Source organism: Siphateles boraxobius, unplaced genomic scaffold (genome assembly GCF_051911475.1).
Source record: "Siphateles boraxobius isolate OS27281-9 unplaced genomic scaffold, OSU_SipBor_1 31, whole genome shotgun sequence".
NCBI lineage: Eukaryota > Metazoa > Chordata > Actinopteri > Cypriniformes > Leuciscidae > Siphateles > Siphateles boraxobius.
This window is the reverse complement of record NW_027508931.1, coordinates 964,619-981,186: the sequence shown is the minus strand read 5'-3', so window position 1 is coordinate 981,186 and position 16,568 is coordinate 964,619. Positions and strand designations below refer to the sequence as shown.

Below are 16,568 nucleotides of genomic sequence, written 5' to 3'. Positions count from 1 at the left end.
AGCTAAAAATTCAAATTCTGTTACACTTAATCAAAAATCATGCACATTTTCAGATATGTTTAGCAAATTCCAAGGCAAATTAATCCAGATAAAGAAAGACAAAAGCTGCATTAACCAACCAAGACAAATTAAAGGCTGAGAGTTTGTCACAATATTCTCAATTTTAATTAATTTAATTAATATTTTTTAAAGGATATGTTTTTCAGTGAAGGTGAAATAAAAAAACATGACAGTATATAAGACAAATGAATGGAAAGGTGATAAACAATCTGGGTCAGTTTCTCATTAACACTGAGCCTAGTTCTGGGCTCAAATTATCTTCAGTAATGAAACACCATAAATAATAAAATAACCCAAGACAAGGCATCATCTATGTCATGTAAACTGACCCTTTATTGAGTTATTGTATTTTATTAAAGGTATAGTTCACCCTAAAATGAAAATTAAGCCATCATTTACTCACCCTGGTGTTGTTCTAATGCTCTATTCCCTTCTTTATTTTTCAAACCACAAAATCAGAATTTTTAAGAAATGTCCTGCTCGCGCCCGTAATGGAAGTAAATAGCAACCAGCATCAACCTTTTTTTTTTTTTAAAAGACGCAAAAGTATCACAGAATGACCCCATGCAACACGTGTTGTATATTCCAAGTGTTCTTGTATACGATAGGGTTTGGTGAAAAGCAAACAGAAATTTTATGTATTATTTTACAAAAATCCTGACCTTGGCCATTGGTCTTTTACACTCAACTGCAGTTGTGAGAAATCAAGATTACAAAAATGCGACATGAAATATAATCCATGTAATCCGTTGTGTTCATCCTAACAAGAAGTTGAGTCATTCTGACTGTCATCTCATAACCGGAGTTCCGGTCTTGAAAAGTACATGGATACTTTCTTGGGGATGTCAAGGCAATGTATTTTATGTCGTGGTTTTGATTAATCTTGATTTTTTTGTTCTTTTTCTGGGTGAGTCGGAGTGTACTGCGGTGCTAATAGAGTCTCAAAAATGCACACGTGGTATAGCCGTGCAGAGAACAGAAACGGCCAAGGTCAGGATATTCATTAAAAAATATATAAAATTTCATTTAATTTCCGGTTATACCACCAGAACACTTGGAATATATGAAACAAGTTGCATGGGATCATGTGTGATAATTTTGCGACTTTCTAAGACGCTTTGATGCCAAAGATTCACTGCCAAATTCTCCTTTTGTGGTCCGAAAAAAAGGGCATACGGCATTAGAACAACACCAGGGTGAGTAAATATTTATTTTTTAGGGTGAACTATCTCTTTAAATACAAACACTGATGTAACTCAAACAAATGAAGGTTAACTGAGTTATAAATTGCTTTGTGTGCAAGATAACCCATGCACTGAATACAACTCCATTGTTAAAATTTGGAGATGTCATTTTAGTACACATTAAACCCAGTGTTTTAGTACACATCAGTGCAGTGTTGTTATTGTTAACTAAAACTATGAATAAATTGTTAATAAAAAACAAAGCTGAAATCAAACAGAAAATAAATATCAGAAAAAACATAAACTTTAAGTTTTTGCCTGGGCAACTAACTGAAAAAAAGTTTGAGCCAAAGTACTAAAATGAATAAAACTAGCATTAAATCATTTAAATTATTTAAAACAATAAAAACCTAAACTAAAATTAAAAATTAATATATAAATAAAAACCTAATTTAAAATGTAATAAATACAACATTAAAACTAATTTGACCCCAATGGTCAAATATTTAAATATAAAATAAATTAATACTCAACACTTTCATATTCAACTAAATATTTATAACTGAAATCTAAAAACCTTAACAGAAATACAAATAATCCCAAAAGTGCCATATTCACACATTTTGAGTTCAAGTTAGTTTTTCTTCTGAAGGAACTCATGTCATCCCATGATGGCTAAAACACAGAGCTCTTCATTACAAATCTTTAGAGGTCAAAATAAAACTCGATTTTTTTCACGTCACTCATTCATTGGTTGTTTTAATTGCTGCAAAGGCGCAAGGAAATCAACAAACACACAACAGGCAAATTGGCATCAACAAATTCAGCATGTCATGGCATTCCCATACTAGATCCACACAGATGCTTGATCTGAACACAGCTTAAAGCCGTTAGTAGAGCCTGTATGGTGCGCGTGAACCCAAGCGGACACTGGTCCTTACAGACATTATTAGGAGGAGGAAAGGCCATGTGACCACCGAGAGCCTTTAAGCTCAAAGGTTGTGCAGGGCAAGCCTGAAGACTTCATTGGTGCAAACCCAGGCAATGTTGATACTTTTCAACAGAAAGGTCTGGTGGAAGCCCAGCACCTGGTCATCGTCTGCCTGATAGACAAACACATACACTGCAGCTCTGAAATACTTATAAAATCTTTGACCACGCGCTTCCATGCGCTTCCATGTCACGTAAGGTGAGAGGGAAAATCGAGAGAGGCTTAAACCTTCCACGGCTGCTCTCGATTTAAATGCCACTGGGATTAAGGTGATGTTATGCATTTCAAATGGGCAAGAATGCCCTTTTAGACCTTTATCACGTTCATATTTGCCAAAAATGTTCACCTCATGCGTTGTTGCAATAGCATCACTGTCAGAAACCAAAACTAAATTTAAAGAAAATGTACTAACTTTTAGTTGGCCTACTACCATACTCAATATGCAGCTATCAGGGGTGGGCTGGTGGTCCTGTGCTGTTATGCTGTGAGCTATTTTTGTGAAAGGCAGGCTCTGAAAAAGATAAAAACAAAAAATTATGTATATCATCAATGTTTAAATGGAAAGATGCCTTACTAATAGGGATGCACGATATATCGACCACATATCGATATCGGCCGATAAAGGGTCATTTTTGATGTTATCGTTATCGATCCGATAAGAAAATTAGGCCGATATATCAAAGCTGGTAGATAAGATTATTTACTTCAGTTGAGAGATGCGCGCTGTTCGCCATGATGGTTTTTGTTGAATGACTGGAATCACTTCGAAAAGGAAGATATGTTAGGTGCTACGTGCAGCACAAATCTGTAACATAGGCTTCATAACATTGTAATAAGAATACGCCTGTAAAAGAATGTTGTGGATTCTTGTATGCCAGTGTTTCAGTGCGACGAGCGCTGAACTCTATGGAGTTAAGCATTCATGACAAGCACAGTCAAGTTGAGCATTCGCAGCATTTTGTACCATTGTAAGTTGTAATGTTTATTTTGTATGTATATATATATATATATATATATATATATATATATATGATTAATTTAATATAGGATGCGTTTAGTTGAATTAAAGGTCCCATATTATAAGTATTCACTTTTGCATGCTATTTGGACATAAATGTGTGTTGGCAGTGTGTGTACACAACCACCCAAGAGTGATAAAAATCCACTCACTCCTTTTTTATTAATCCCCATAAATCATCAGCAATGTCTCCCAACGACCTGTTTTCAGAATGCTGTTTTAGTGACATCACTAAGTACAGGCCCCGCCCACGAGTGTTGACAGACACTGCCGTTCTAACATAGACCCGCCCTGATCGAGTTCACAGCTGCTGCACTGACGAGAATGTCTCCCAGCGTTGTAGGAGTTGTGTGGAAGGATGTATTAATCCACATAGCTCTCTCTAGTTACTCTAGCAAAACTGACGCTTCAACTTTTGTGTTATGTACAATAAACTTTATTAAACTCATCAGTATATGTTTGATCATCATTCGGACCTGGTCCGAAACAGCAGACTTGTAGGCTATTAATAGTGGATACATACAAGCAGATGACAAATACGTTATAACCGTAATTAAACTACTAAACTATACCTGCTCCATCTCTATACAGCACTCTAACTCTGTAGGCATTATTGTCCGACTCCGGGTCGAAATGAACACCGTTACTGAGAGTTTCTGATATTATTATCATGATTCTGTGAGATGAAATTGTCCTGAGACTGAGCGTGAATTCTTGAAGCTCCGCCCCCTGTACTGTGCTCATTTGCATTTAAAGGGCACACACTAAAACAGCGCGTTTTTCTGAGCACCAAAAAATGACAATTTAAACATGCTGTAAAAAATGATCTGTTGGGTATTTTGAGCTAAAACTTCACATACACACTCTGGGGACATCAGAGACTTATTTTTCATCTTGTGAAAAGGGGCATAATATGGGACCTTTAAAGAACGATGCAGTAAGCTTAATTGTACCGGTGATCATCTTTAACTTTAGCGTGCGCAGCTCAAACAGCAATGCACATTTATAACTATAATTGGGGCTGTCATATACATGCCATTATAATGAGAACACTATTGTAATAAAACATTGTGAATTCTCTGGATTTAGTTGCCGTTTCAGCGCGTTGTTGTGGAAATAGCATGTCCAGAACAGGGATTACATTTTCTGACCAGCACAGTCAAGTTCGCTTGTGCATTCACGTCATTTTGTGCAGATATAAGTCATAATATTAAGTTTATGTAATATAAATATCGGATTAATCTCACATAGGATGCGTTTTGTTGATTTAAACAACCTGCTAGAAAAGTTCATCAGTTTCCCGGTGTTAGTTTTCTTTAGCTTCAGCGCGCGCGATCAAACAGCAATGTAAAACATTAAAAGCTATGATTGGGACTGTCATATTTTTATAATTGTATACACTATTGTAAAAAAAAGTTGTAAATACTTTGGGTTTAGTTGCACTCTTAAGCAACCGATGAGTTGATTAACCTTCTAGCAAAGCGATTCTGTTACACATTCGTTCTCTTCAGCTTCAGGTGCGCAGCTCAAACAGCAATGATGTCATCAAAATGTTTCAAAAACATTGATGCATTATTATTAATAACTAGCATTTTTTGTTCTTGTATTATTTTCATCAACAAAGTAGTTTGATTAAAATAATTTCTTTATTGTCCGTGCAGAGGCGATTCCGTTTTATTTATCCATGCCACGTGCATTTTATTTCTTTATATGCAACCCAATGTTTGCATTATTTAGGCATTTTATTTTTATATTTTGTTAGACAATAGATTTTTTGGTAACACTTAACAATAAGGTCTCATTTGTTAATGCATTAACTAACACAAACTAACAGAGAGCAATAGCATTTGTTAAAGTTAGTTAATAAAATATTTTTATTGTTAGTTACAATAATAATATTGTCATTGTCACAAGTAATTTTTATTGCCACTGTTAGATCACAGTGCATTAACTAATGTTAACAGATACAACTTTGGATCTTAAAAATGTCTTATAAAATGTTGAGCTTAACATTATTAAGATTAATTAATAACTGATTAATAATAATTGATTTAAACCCACGGTCCCCTTCTCCCCCCTGGGGGGGATACCAGAGAGCCTACGGGTACCCGTCTGGGTTGCAACTCTCGCCACTTTTGTTTTTCACCGAAGGGGGGTTTCAGGTCCGCCCTGGAGCGGACCCGAGGCATTTGGTTTTGTTTTCCTGGGACTAGGAGGCCCGGAGACCTGTAATTATTAATTACTAAGATTAATAAATGCTGTAGAAGTATTGTTCATTAATTGTTGGTTATGTTAACTAATGCTAACAAAATGAAACCTTATTATAAAGTGTTACCATTTTTTCAGATTCAGATTGCTTTTATTGTCATTGTAAATGAATACAACGAAATTCCATTTGCACTAAGTGAGGACGGATCTCAAGCAATAAATAAAAACAAGCGAATAAAAACAATATATAAAAAACAATAAAACTATATCAGAAACATTTGTACATTTCAAGCACACTTCCAACACTCAGCTATCAGCTTGTATAAGATTTGTAAACCTAATAGATACAATTTATTGCGCAATCCCAATTTGCTTGTTGATTTCCTGATAGAGATAATAAAGAAAATAAAGAAATAAAGAAATTTATTTCTTTATTCTTAATAAAGAAGTTGGCCATAGGAGTGTAAAATTAATTTGAAAAGTTAAAGAATCTAACACTGGTTCAAACTAGGCTAGGCTACTGTATTGTATATGTTTGATTTATGTTGAAGTGTTTGGGACATGGTTTTTAATGGTGAGCCTTTTGTTTATGTATACAGGCTATCAAAGTATATCAAAATTTGAATTTAGATTTATCGGCCAATATATCGGTTATTGGCTTTCAAATGTAAAGAATTACCGGCTATCCGTCAATTTTGATATCAGTGCATCCCTACTTACCACTTCATATACGTACTGTAATTAAAGAATTTATCAATATTTAAATGTGGATTTACTGCTGAAACAGTACTTCCTCTACAATAGATCTTTACAATATTTAGTTAAAAAAAAAGAAAAAAGAAATGAACCCTAACCTATTAAACTACTTTGAATCAAATTCCACCTCTAACAAAATACACACAAATACTTACGGAAAGCTTTTCGACAATGGCTGCTTTTCCCTGGAATTGCTGACCCTCCCACGTAAGGCATGACGCATCAATCTAAGAGAAAAAGAACATGTAGATGAGCTAAATAAGCCAATATGTAGATAGTGAAGCAGTGCTTTAACCAGTCTTATACATACATATATCTTCGCTGTCAGGTGGAAACCTCTTATCTCCAAAAACACTACTTTTCAGAAAATGGAAAAAAATATACAGGTCCTTCCCAAAAAATTAGCATATTGTGATAAAGTTCATTATTTTCCATAATGTAATGATAAAAATTAAACTTTCATATATTTTAGATTCATTGCACACCAACTGAAATATTTCAGGTCTTTTATTGTTTTAATACTGATGATTTTGGCATACAGCTCATGAAAACCCAAAATTCCTATCTCAAAAAATTAGCATATCATGAAAAGGGTCTCTAAACGAGCTATTTACCTAATCATCTGAATCAACTAATTAACTAAACAGCTGCAAAAGATTCCTGAGGCTTTGAAAAACTCCCAGGCTGTTTCATTACTCAAAACCGCAATCATGGGTAAGACTGCCGACCTGACTGCTGTCCAGAAGGCCATCATTGACACCCTCAAGCAAGAGGGTAAGACACAGAAAGAAATTTCTGAACAAATAGGCTGTTCCCAGAGTGCTGTATCAAGGCACCTCAGTGGGAAGTCTGCGGGAAGGGAAAAGTGTGGCAAAAAACGCTGCACAACGAGAAGAGGTGACCGGACCCTGAGGAAGATTGTGGAGAAGGACCGATTCTACCGATTCTGACTCTGTAGCCCAGGTCAGGCGCTTCTGCCGCTGTTTCTGGTTCAAAAGTGGCTTGACCTGGGGAATGCGGCACCTGTAGCCCATTTCCTGCACACGCCTGTGCACGGTGGCTCAGGATGTTTCTACTCCAGACTCAGTCCACTGCTTCCGCAGGTCCCCCAAGGTCTGGAATCGGTCCTTCTCCACAATCTTCCTCAGGGTCCGGTCACCTCTTCTCGTTGTGCAGCGTTTTTTGCCACACTTTTTCCTTCCCACAGACTTCCCACTGAGGTGCCTTGATACAGCACTAATTAACCAAACGGGTTTTTGGTGACTTACTACAAGTGAATAATGTAAAATTTCACCTGACTTGTCACTAGGAACGTACTACAACCTTTGGAACATGAATAGAAAAACAATTTACAGTAAATTAAACAATTGTAGGCTACTGTTCAATCGAGATATTGGCTGGACATAGTACAGTAACAGTAGGCTAAGTCAGTCTGCCCACTAGACTTCCAAGGTTATAATATAACCTTGGAAATATGTTCATTTGAATGAATGACTGGACGTTTATATTTTTTTGACTGTGAGTGGAGTTTGCAGATGGTCCCTTTATAAAATGAGGCGAATATCAAACCTAAAACTTACTTCACTGCACTCTCGGACCGGTTGCTCTCCCATTCACATGCAAAGTTAAACGCAACTGCAGAATTTTTATTTCATGTTAAGCTTTTTCTTTTTAACAGGCTCGGGAAGGAAATGTTATTAACTTGAAACGCCGTACATTGCGTTCATGTAGTCTCTTGTCTGTAGGCTATATAGTTTTCCTCCCATAGAGCATATTATAAAGAAAAAAGCTTAACGTCAATGCAGTAAGACGGTGATATTTAAACTCAGTAGCCAATACACCTTATTGAACATGCAACGCGCGATTGCACGTTAAGCGTTTTATAATGGTTTTCTATGGGTGTTGTTCATAATCTGACGTAATGTTTGCCTCTATAAAGTATGCTTTATTAATAGGGTAGGCCTATATTATTGTGTACTAAATTTGGTGCTTCAATATCACTCTCATTAAGCGTCTTAAATGCGGAAGAACGCTTGATTATGCTGCCGTTGTCTGTTTTAGCAGAATACTGCCATCTAGTGGTAGCAGCTTTTCTCAGACAGCTGTGTGTGGATCGTGCAAGGCGAAACCCGCGAAATGAAAGTCTCAAAATCCAAATGAATCAAATAGGATCGACTTAGAAACGAGTCAATGAATGCACGCGCGTCACCTGATCCACACATGCACGTCTTCTGTGTTGCATGTGCAAATTATGATACACTAATACAAAGGAAAACATTTGTATTCACAAAAATGTCTCTATTTGTACAAATTGCTTCACATTCATTCAATAGGGCTGTCACTTTACGTTCGAAAATCGATTGCACAATCGATCGGACCAACCAACACAAGTTTCGAAAACGAAAATAGGGAATCGATTTTAACTGCCTTTCTTTTTTTTTTTTTACCAAAAATGTGTTTTAGTGTGACAGATCAATACAGTGCACAGAACATGTAGGATGTTGGGAAATAACAATGTCTTTTCTGTTAACCAAATGCTTTTTAATATTCGCTATTGCTTCAGTGCAAGTGAACAAGCGCGTTGTTACCGTTACTTGTTGCTTAGTGACGTGTGTGTTTTCAAGCAAGCCAGAAATGCGCAGATTCTGCGCAATACGCTGTATTTAATATATCATGAGGACTCACGAGTTGTGTATTTGCGCTAAATCCACGCAGATTTGGCGTACACGAACTTCACCAGCAAAGTGACTAAACATAGAAACACGCAAAATTGGCTCGTGATATGACAGCGTTACCCGCCAAAGTTCATTTTTATCCGAATTTGGCGTGTGTCCATTTCAATCCTTGAATGTTGCACTCCTGTTTGTCACCTTGCAAAAAACTTCACGCCAATAAATCATCAGAAACATTGCTGACTTGTGCGCGTCTCAAGCGCCCTCCTTACGTTCGTCCTAATGCCTGTTAGTTGTCCGTGGATTTGTCAATATTTGCTGTTGAAAATGGAAACGTCTTTAGACACGGAAAAATCGATTTTACAATCGATTCAATGAACACATATGTCTCAAAAATCGAACAGGATTTTTTTCACAAAAGTGACAGCCCTATCATTCAATTTTGAATTTTGCACACGCAAGTTGAAAGGCATGGATAAAACATTTCTGCAACATGTATCAAGTTCATTGATAAGTGTGCTTGCACGTGTTAATCATTTTGATACTATAATCATCCCATACCCCCCCACCTCCACAATGGTTTCATAGGGGCACTGGAAGAAGCATTCATGAAACGCATTAAACTTTAGTTTACAAAGACGTGAAACTCAGAGTGGTCTGGGGGTATTCACTGATATGCTCACACAAAAATCGCTGCAAAAGATGTGAGGCACGGTATTACTCCGCCGCCGGAAACGGAAATGGGGTTGTTTGTATTCTTTCTGTATTTATGCCCAGGGTCGGCGATTGCTATAGGTGAACTAGGCGATTGCCTAGGGCGACAAATGTGTTGGGGGCGCGGGCGCCCTCTAATGTCGCCCTTGGCCAACTTCCCATTAATCACAGAATTAGAATGACAAGCGAAACAAAAACACGTTTATTAAATATGATCATCCTAAGGTGCCCCCCTCAGCCACACGTCGATAATTTCCAAACGGGGGGGGGGGGTTATTTTACGTTACATTAGGCAAGTGCTCAGCTGCTGGCGCGTTGATCGAAACCCTCTGATGCACAGGGACGAAAACGGAGAAAGCAACAAGATAAAAAAAAAGGCCAGTATAGAGGCAAGTCTTCTCATCTCAGCCATTTAGGTGTCAAAGGAAAAAATTTTTACTTAGTATTGTGCACAGCACAGGCATGCTGGCCATCGGGACTACCGGGAGCGAATTCTTTTCCCCCAGGATGGTAGAGATTCCACGTGCTTTTTGGGCCGATACATCATACTTTTATTATTTATTTATTTTGTCTTAGTGGCCCATAAAACTCGTACATCGGCCCATTCGTTTTGTTTTGTTTAATTGGCGGCGCTGGGTTACTTCCAAGTAACAAAATTAATTATGGAAGTTTCCTTTACTTTTCAGTGCATTTGTTTTACAATAGCTTATGGCTATTACTGTCATGGGATTAATATTATAACTATTATTATGTAGTAGTGTTAAGTAGACAGACACTGTAACTAAAAGAGGTTTGAATTTTTCTTTGTTCAATTTGCACACTGAATATGGGTTGGAGCTTTTAATTTTGAACTCTCAAAGTGCACCAGATTGATGAATTTACCATTAAAATGCACAAAATGTTCTTAAAACCCCCGTAGTCTTGTAGCAGCCTAATTGATTAGTAATAATAGTATTGGTGGTAGTAATTGTAATATACTACAAGTTACATGGTCAGACAAAATGTATTTGTACAATGCAACTATGTAGGATGATAGAAATATCATTGAATGTTCTTTGTAGCATTTGTATGAACAATTTGTTATACAGTTGAAGTCATAATTTGCTTGTTGAAGTTTTGGAGACACTATAAGATAATTTTTGAACTTTTGAACGCAAAACTCAATCTCGGCTAGGGCAACTAAAGGGCTAGAGCCGGCCCTGGTTATGAAGTCGCGGTATCGTAGGCTACGCTATCCAAACATTGGCAAAGGTGCATTATCGCCACCATTATCCTGGGCTGGAGTGTCTATTATTCAAGCTCTCAACGGAAGAATGTCCGGTTGTGAGGCGTTTGGAAAAATAGGTCCACGTAGGCTTGCTACGGTAGTCGGTGTTACCGGTGTTACTCGGTGTTCAGTCGCAACACTGGTTTCATCACTTGCCCACTGCGACACCGCAACAAAAAAAACAACAAAAAAAGTTTAAAGCGTTAAAAATATTTAACGCAATTACGCAGTATCCGTTAAGTCCTGCCTATTACACACACACACACGACTCACAGAATAGAAGCGCATCAGTATCGAGTTTTCTTTCGGTTTTGAACAAAACATAACACACACAAATTATGCCAAAATGTCTTTTTTGTCGAGCGTCCACAAAAGAGTCTTAAATTATTTAAATAAAGTCTTAAATGAACGTAGAGATTTGTGAGAAACCATAGTGGACCTTATTGAGTGCACTTATTCAATACCACATTGCATTGCATTAACGAGTGTACAGCTGTACGCTCAACGGCTGTCCGAATTCGCTCACTCGTTTTCATTGACTCCTTCAAGTGAACAGTATTAGTGGACAAACATAGGGAATAAGCCTTACTTAGTGAATGAGGGTTTAGGGAGCGATTTCGGATTCAACCCATGTTCTCAAGCAGTGAAAAACAGAGGACACTGACAACGCGCTGACAGACTGGACCGAGCAGGTAATATTTAATATGGAACAAAATCTGAACTTTAAAATTTGGTCAGTCAAAGAAAATTAAACAATAAATAGTAGGGATGCACGATATATCGACCACATATCGACATCGGCCGATAAATGGTCTTTTTTGATGTTATCGTTATCGATCCGATAAGAAAATTGGGCCGATATATCAAAGCCGATAAATAATAGATTATTTACTTCAGTTGAGAGATGCCGCTGTTCGCCATGATGGTTCTGAATGATTGGATTCACTTCGAAAAGGAAGAATACAGTTCAGTGTAACATGTGCAGCACAAATCTGTCACATAGGCTTCATAACATTATAATAAGAGCACGCCTGCAAAAGAATGTTGTGAATTCTTGTTCGCCAGTGTTTCAGCGCGAGCGCGTTGTGTCGGAAAGAGCGCGTCTATGGAGTTAAGCCTTCATGACGAGCACAGTCAAGTTCTCTTGAGCATTCGCAGCATTCTGTGCCATTGTAAGTTGTAATATGTTTATTTTGTGTGTGTATGTATATATATATATTTATATATAGGATGCGTTTGGTTGAGTTAATAAACGATGCACTAGCGCTTCATTGTGATCATCTTTATCTTTACCGTGCGCAGCTCAAACAGCAATGCACATTTCTAACTATAATTTGGACTGTCATATATATGCCATTATAATGAGAACACTATTGTAATAAAACGTTGTGATTTCTCTGGGTTTAGTTGCCGTTTCAGCGTGTTGTTGTGGAATAGTGCGTCCAGAACAGGGAGATTAACCTACACATTATGACCAGCACAAGTTCGATTGTGCATTCAAGTCATTTTGTGCAGATAAGTCGTAATATAAAGCTGATGTAATATAAATATCTGATTAATCTCACATATGATGCGTTTCGTGGATTTAAACAACCTGCATGAAAAGTTCTTCAGTCTCCCGGTGCTCGTTCTCTTCAGCTTCAGCGCGCGCAGATAAAACAACAATGCAACATATTAAAAGCTATGATTGGGACTGTCATATGATTATAATTGTATTCACTATTTTAATAAATTTGTAAATTCTTTGGGTTTGCATTCTTCAGCAACCGTTGAGTTGATTAACCTTCTAGCAAAGCGATTCGATAACGTTCGTTCTCTTCAGCTTCAGCGCGCGCAGCTCATACATCAATGTCATTTGAAACAGTAACTAAGCATGCTATTAAAGATGTTTACTATTACTGTAATATCAAAAATGTTTAATTTTTTTCAAAAACATTGCATTATAATTAATAACTAACATTATTTTGTTCTCGTATTATTTTCATCAACGATATGGTTTGATTAAAATCATTTCCTTATTGTCCTTGCGGGGGCGATTCCATTTATTTTATTGATCGATGGCACAAGCATTTTGTTTCTTTAGGCTATATGCATCCCAATGTTATCCAATGACTTGTTTGCATTATTTAGGTATTTTAGATTTTTTTATAACACTTTACAATAAGGTCTCATTTGTTAATGCATTAACTAACATGAACTAACAGAGAGCAATAGCCTTTGTTATTGTTAGTTAAAAAAATATGTGTGTTCATGTTAGTTCAGTGCATTGACTAATGTTAACAGATACAACTTTTTAAAAATGTCTTATAAAATGTTGAGCTTAACATTAACTAAGATTACTAAATGCTGTAGAAGTGTTCATTAATTGTTGGTTCATGCTAACTAATGCTAACAAAATTAAACCTTATTATGAAGTTTTACCATTTTTTAATGAAGAAAGTTGCCCATAGGAGTGTAAAATTAATTTTAAAAGTTAAGGAATCTTGTTCAAACTATACTGTATTGTATATGTTGTACTTGTATATATAAAAGTGTTTGAGACAAGGCTTTTAATGGTGAGCCTTTTGATATTGTATACAGGCTATCAAAGTATATCAAAATTTTAATTTAGATTTATCGGCCAATATATCGGTTATCGGCTTACAAATGTAAAGAATTATCGGTTATCGGTATCGGCCAAAATGTCCATATCGGTGCATCCCTAATAAATAGGCCTACCGTTTTGTGGCTCTTTAATGTGTCGTGAAAGATTGCCTCAGTTAAAGCCAAATTCAAATCCAAGGTTAATCTGCTAACTCTCCTGACTGCTTTGTCGGACAAAAATGGTGGATTTTGATTGGTCAGATCGCATGTCAATCAAACTCCCTGCGAAGGATGAATTGACGATAATTTAAAAGTTAAAGTGAAGTGCACACTGCCGCACCAGCTTTTTATAAGCGTTGTAAAAAAAATAGTTTCGTATTCGAATTAGCGCCAATTCAGGGCACAATAACAAAACAATGCTGCTCCGCACGACCGTACCATTATATATGCCCGTGCAAACGCGCACATTTTATGTTTGCCTTTAAATTAGTGATTTAAAATCCTCCGCCGGTGATACCGAGATTACCGGTGTTGTCACACGTCGATTAACCGGTGGGAAAATATCCTCGCCATCACATCCCTAGTCCACAGTTTTACAACGAATGGTAAAAACCTGTTGGAAATCAAATTTTGCAGTGATTTTTGTGTGAGCATATCAGTGAACACCCCAGACCACTCGGTGAAACTATCTTAAAACAGGGCTTTAAGTGTAAAATACCGAACTTGTACTTTAAGTAGACTTTTTATTTTTTTTGCTACAATATAATTGTTTTTGCTCTCAAACAATATGTTCGATTGAATAAAAAAGACGTAAAGTATCGGGGCTGCACTGATCTCAAATCATAAACATCCAACATATCGAATATTTACGATCAGAAATCTGGCCACATTACTTATAACAGTTAACAGAAAACTGTTGAGTGGGGGGAAACTCGAGGTCAAATGCACACAGATTGTCATGTGGAACGAAACAATACCAAATCAGAAAGCGAGCTGACGGAAGACAGATACAAAACATGACTTCATCCAGAACTTTTTCCGCTATTTTTCTGTTAAAAACAGTCCAAACACTATTATCGCCAAATCTTCTTGTCCGTCGTGTGCTTACACTAAAGTCACGTTTGACAGCGGGATTTCCAGTGTTCACAGTCAGGACTCTGGTTGTTTGTGAATGGAATCTGTTAGTGTGTGGTGTGCTGTCTTAGTCACATGTCACGGCACTCCACACATTATAGGAACCAAAATTGTTAAATCTATATATAATTTTTTTATCGTCATGTTTGTGGCCTCTTACATTTTCAAAATCTGATAAGTTTTAAAAAATCTTTTAGTGTGGGACAGCCTTAAAGGACTAGTCAAGAGAGAACTATCCTGAGCAAAAGAACTAGACACAATACTCACATATATTGATCCAAGTTGAGTCCTGTCTGTGTCAAACAGCTGATAGTAATGTTGCACAAAGCTGGATCCTATTTGTTCCCAAATCGGCTTGTCTCCCATTCTGATTCACCCTTCTACAGGCACTAGTGGAGACAGAATAAATGACTCAATGTATATGACTTACTGAGGGTTGACAAATGACAACCATTGACAAGATCATAAGTACAAAAAAAACCCCAGAAACTTAGGGAGAATTTAATCAACATTTAAAGGTGCACTGGCTTTTATTTGACCCATTTTACCAGCAATTATGGACTTCATACTGACACCTAAAAGCATGCGGCACGGATACACAATTTTTGTATACTGAATGCTGATACTTCACACCAAAGCGTTTGTTTTGTTTTTATACTATCACTTGTGTGTGTATTGTGTATGTTACACTGTTTGGTTTGTTTACATTTACTTGTTATGCTTAGTTAAATGGCTTCACACACTGACCAAATGCAATATGTGAAGTAAACATTACTTGTAACTTGTCAATTGCATGATAGGGCTGGTCATGTGATATCAACATGGCGACACTCATGAGGGGGCGACCCACTTATGATTGGAGTCATCTCATGCAAATAAATAATTTGAATGATATTTTTATTTGTCTGTATGCTAAATGTTTATTTAGCAAAAAATGAATAATTTCATCTTTTTAGTTTATCTGACAGTATATGTCCAAACATAGACCTACACACACACAGAAAAAAGAAAGAAAAAAAATTCATTCAAACAACAAAAGCACACAAAATTAAAAAAACACACAGATCAGACCCAACATGGCTTGCTTAAAGGACTGTTCACCAAGGACAATATCTATAGTTTTAATCATTGTTCTAATTAGGGGTGCGCCAATCCGATACTCGGTATCGGTATTGCTCCGATACTGCCAATTTTTGCCGAATCGGATATCGGCCAGAGGAGACCATCCAAATCCGATATTCTGCGTATGTTATTGTTAAAACACACAAAAGGCACAAAAACATTATAAAGCACCATAATGTTTTCATGCACTATATTCCAAGTTTTCTGAAGCCATTACATAGTTTAATGTGAGGTACAGATTTAAGTCGTTAAATTCAAGTTCACCTAAGTGCTTCCCTCTGCTGCGGCTGTCAGTTATTCTCAATTCGGCATTCAAACAGCGCGTCGCGCTCGGTTACAACAGTCAACACGATGAAACTCTCTCCAAGATGATTCAATGTTCCTATTATTATACTGTAGATCTGTAGATAAAGGTCTATTGTCTATTGTTTTTTTCTATTGTTCTGTTTTGAATAAAAGGACTTAATCTTGCTTGAGTTTCACATGTTAGCCTACTTTCTCCCGGGTGTCTGTTAGGGGTGTCGAAATTAATCGTTTCTACGATGCATCGCGATGCAGACGAGGACGATTTAGTATCGGTTCAGTAATAGACCATACCCGGTTATACTGACGCTTTTCTGACGTCATTTGTCGCGTGTGTGCTTTGTCGCGTTAGCATACAATGGCAGAGGAGGCGAGTGCGAGTAATTAAAAATGCTCTGAATACTTTAAAAGCCTACATCTATTCTGGGCACATTTCGTCTCTAATGAACAACCTGGTAAGCACGACCTGGAGAAGACATGTCATGCACACATAGAGCTGATTTAAGTATCCGAACCCGATGGTCAAATTACAATTATTCTGTGTTGTTACGCGTGA

The 16,568-nt window shown here is 37.0% G+C and overlaps 1 protein-coding gene across 1 annotated transcript in view; it reads right to left on the bottom strand.

Moving 5' to 3' along the window:
* Positions 1–16,568, bottom strand: part of nutf2 (nuclear transport factor 2) — a 32,443-nt gene that overhangs the window by 1,828 nt on the left and 14,047 nt on the right. Inside the window, exons 2-4 of the mRNA XM_077248830.1 lie at positions 14,855–14,976; positions 6,373–6,444; positions 2,648–2,746 (exon numbers count right to left, since the gene is read on the bottom strand). Of these exons, the coding sequence (XP_077104945.1) occupies positions 2,648–2,746; positions 6,373–6,444; positions 14,855–14,953 (270 nt within the window). The 5' untranslated portion in view covers positions 14,954–14,976. The remainder of the gene's footprint in view (positions 1–2,647; positions 2,747–6,372; positions 6,445–14,854; positions 14,977–16,568) is intronic.